Genomic DNA, 3,924 nt, shown 5'->3' on the forward strand with positions numbered 1-3,924 from the left:
AACCCCCCGCCCCATCCCTCCTCCTCAGCTGTCCAGGCTCCGTGTCTGTTAGATTTATTGAAAATACCTGCCCCTTGGGGCTGCGTAAGTCCTGAACCAGATACTCCGGGCCAAGTTGCTTGGTACTTGGCCCTGGTGTACAGTCTTCACTCCCTTCAGGCCTTATCACCCTTATATGTGCCAGGGGAGCAGAGTGAGCCTCGGGGAGGTTAGCTAAACCCACAGGCCCTGGGCTTCAAACCCAGGTCAGTTCAAAGAGCAAGCCTTGGATTACGGCTGAGAGCACCTCCCGGATGCCTGGCTGTGGAGGCGCTGGGGCCGATCCAGGCCTGTCCCCTTGAGCAGGTCCCCCCTCTCTCTGGGGCCTCAGTTTCCACATTTGTTGGACAATCGTGCGCATGTTCTCCCAGACTGGGTCTGAGAAGGGAGCCTGCACTGCTGATCCCCTGGGCCGTGTCCAGCGACAGCCCCACGATGTAGGGCCACATGGTTCTCCCAGCTGGTCCCTTCAGCGCCGCTGGGTCTGCACTTGGGGAGGACAGTGGGGAGCAAGCCAGCTGTGAAGACTTCCTGGGTCCCAGGGTTTGGGTTCTGCGTGCCACTGGGAGCAGGCTGGCTGTGGCCTCCCGAGCGTGTTTGTGGAAGACAGGCTCAGGCCTGAGGACCTCTCCCCCAACTCAATTTTAGGCAAGTGGTCTGGCTGGGAGCTGGGCTGGGGACTGGGGTCCCTCAGAGCTCCCCTTGTTCCATGAACATTCCCTTCCTGCAAGCCTCACTGCCCCCCAAACCTCCGTCCCTGCTCCCAACATGATCCCGAGACTGCTGGGCCCTGAGCTACTCCCTCCCTCACTGACATCTCTCTCACCTCCTCAGGGATCTCTGCAGCAACCCCACCTTTCTCCCTCAAATCCCAGCCCTGCAGGGACCCTGAGCCGGCTAGACCAGTGCCGAGGGCTTCTCAGAGGAGGAGGAGGAGGAGGAGGAGGAGGAGGACCGCTTGCCGAGGGAGGCAGGCCCAATGACCCCTTGCCACCCCCTCACTCTGTCTGGTCCATCCTCCTCCTAGTGCAGCGTGGAGCTGGTGGCTAGACGGGCCTGGCTTCTGGGAAGGCCACTTCCGAGCATGTCTGGAAGAGTACGCTGGTTGCTAGAAAATTTTGTGGTTGGACACAGCCTCTGGGCAGGCCTCCTCCCTGAGCCAGACAGGGGCAGAGGGGGTGGCTCCTAGCTTGCCAGCGCGCACTACCTGGGATTCTCACATGCAAGACCAAGGAAGAGGCCGAGTGGCAGGTGTCCCCGCCGCCCTCGGAACTAGTATTCACCCTGGTTGGGGGTGTAGGCTGAGCCTGGCTCCAGGACTGCATTGTCCCCCCACCTCACAGGAATCTGCCACATTCCCGTGGAGCCTCTTGGCTTCCAGAGCTCTCTCACCACGTTGTCTCATGTGGCAAACGTGATGAGGCCAGGCTGCTGGGCCTGTTGACGGAAGGAGAGCCACCTCCTGGATGGGAAGGTTAGTGGGTGGGGAGGGTGTGTTCAGTCCCTGTGTCGAAGGGGCCTGTCTGCCAGGGGCCAGTGGTGAGTAGTCCTGGTGCCCTAGTAGCAGGAGAGGAGCAAGAGGAAGCTACTGTGGGCAGGTATGAGATGAGCTCCTTGCCTCTGAGTATCAACTCTGGAGGGAAGGGGGAGGGGAGGGTATCAGGGCTTCATCCCCAGGCCATCTCAGAGAGCCCTGTTGTAGGGACACCACGTCAGACCACAGGGTCTTTTCTCAGGTTGAAGTCCCAGAAGCCCTTGTGCTGTCCCAGGACATGGTGGGATTTGAACATGGACTATCCTGGCTGGGGCCACCAGACACCCTCAGCAAGGTCTGCAGGGCCAGGAGCCACCAGCCTGACAGGGCTTCCCCAGCCCCAGGAAACTCCTATCTGGTGTGGGGGTGGGGGTTGGGGAGAGATCTCCCGTACCCAGGGCCTCCTCCCTCTGTTTCTAACCTGGATCCTGCCTCCCAGGGGTTGAAACTGCCTCTAACCTCTTCAGCTCCCAAAGAAGAAAAGGCCCAGCCAAGACCCCAGTCAAATAAACCATTTTTTGTTGACGGAGTTATTGACATCACCTGGGAGGGCTGGGGACTTGAAAGCAGGAAACAACCTGGGGTGGGTTTTGTCACCTCTCATGCACACACTGGCCACATCCGCAGCAAGTGGGCCCTGGCTGGGTATGTGTGGACTTATTAGAGGCTTAATAAGAGGCGCAAACACCAATGGAAGGGGCCCCAGAGGCCTGGGAGGGGAGGAAGGTGGAGTGAACTCGGGGCCCCTCTCATTAAATTCCTAAACGCCCCTCCATGGCTCTGGGCCCCAGAGGGTCAGGGAAAGGGATGAGGTTGGAACAGGTGTGGGGGGGCCTCTCTCCTGCCTGAACATAGAGTCCATTCTCAACGGAGATGAAACTGCTGCGAGCAGAGGCTGGCAGAGGTGCCCAAGGGGCAGGATGCTGTGCAGTGTGGTTGGGGGTCGGCTCCCACCTGGACAATGGCTGGGGTGGAAGGACTGTGTCCATAGCTGCCTGGCAGAGGTGGTTGGTGGAGATGGTGGCGTAGGGGATGTGGAGAGAGGCCAGGGAGGCTTGGCTGGCTGCCTGCAGGGGTAGCAGAGAAAAAGGCCCAAGTGAGGTTTCACCTCAGGCCCCCAGCTCCAGCCCACTCCGTTCCCTGCTCCAAAGTGATCCCTGGTCCTCACCGTTGCTTGTGTCTGTGTCGGGGGGCTGCTGAGGGGCCGCTGAAGCTTCGTGACAGACCTGGGAGAGAGTTAGGAGGGTCAGAAACAAGCGTACGGCTAGCGCTAGCCCAGTGATGTGAGGGTTTAGACTGGGCCCGGAGGGGCTGGGTCTCACCAGTGCCTCTGCCGATGCAGCAGGTGGAGGAGGTAGACACAGCCAAAGAGGAGGACCCCTGAGATTCCCCAAATCCCGGCCAGGTCAGCCCGTAGAATAGGGGCTGAAGCAGGGGCAGGGAGCCCTGTGCACAAAGAGAGACATACCAGATCCCCGGCCGATGCCCCGAGTTCCTCCCTGCCCTCCCTGAGCCCTCATCAGCCCCACCTTGCTCTGTGACGAGGAGGTTCCCACAGGCCTCCTGGGAGCCCTCAGGGAAGGAAGTGAACTTGCAGCAGAAGGTAGTGTTGGGACCAAGGCTTCTCTCCTCAGACCCTTCCAGGGTAAGGGAGACGCTGGTTCTGGTTTCCCAGTGGGCCTGGTGGGCAGGAGGCCACTGCTGAGTGCCGAATTCTGGGTGCAATACAGCCAGCTTGGTCCCTCCAGCACCATCAGCCCCCACGCAGCTCACAGTCACCAAAGAGATAGTGCTCGATCCCAGGAATCCACAGCGAACAGTGAAGGACAGGGACTTGGTGGCCTCCATCTGAACTTGCACCCACACCTCAGGGGTCCCTGTGGAATACAGACATAGGAAGGCCCGGGCTGGGTCTCCACGGCATCCCCACGGCCTCTGCTTCTCTCCAGCCCCCACTCACCAGCAGTGATGCAGAGTGTCAGCAGTGCCAGGAGCAGGACCAGGGCCCGGGGCCTGCCCATGGCTCCCCTCTGGCCCAGGCTCAGGGGGCTGTCGTGTAGGGGACGGCACCTGTGCTTCCGCTCTCATGGCAGGAAGTTTTCATGTGTGAGCAGGCCCAGGAGCAGCTGGGCTCAGCGCTCTCCGCAACCCAACTCCACTTCCTTCTCTCAGTCCACCTCAGCTGGGGAACTCAGGGCTGTGGGCCCCCTCCCTCGGGACAATTAAAGTGACAGTGACAAGGTTTTTCTATCCCTATTCTGTGCTTTAGTATGAGCAGGGCAGGCGGCTCAGGTTCCTTTCACAGCCCTGTCTGTGGGTAACAACCTTCCCCAGGCCTTGGGGAAGGGCAC

General features: G+C 60.4%; 1 protein-coding gene across 1 annotated transcript; it reads right to left on the reverse strand.

Moving 5' to 3' along the window:
* Window positions 1-2,075: 2,075 nt before the first annotated feature.
* On the reverse strand, window positions 2,076-3,721 carry PVRIG (poliovirus receptor related immunoglobulin domain containing). Its single transcript, XM_005861149.2, is given in 6 exon segments — window positions 2,076-2,640; window positions 2,742-2,799; window positions 2,896-3,019; window positions 3,103-3,450; window positions 3,534-3,600; window positions 3,602-3,721. Coding segments are annotated over 6 exon segments (972 nt in total). The 5' UTR covers window positions 3,662-3,721; the 3' UTR covers window positions 2,076-2,325.
* Window positions 3,722-3,924: the final 203 nt, after the last annotated feature.

The sequence above is a fragment of the Myotis brandtii genome, unplaced genomic scaffold (assembly GCF_000412655.1).
Source record: "Myotis brandtii unplaced genomic scaffold, ASM41265v1 scaffold1441, whole genome shotgun sequence".
Taxonomy (NCBI): Eukaryota; Metazoa; Chordata; class Mammalia; order Chiroptera; family Vespertilionidae; genus Myotis; species Myotis brandtii.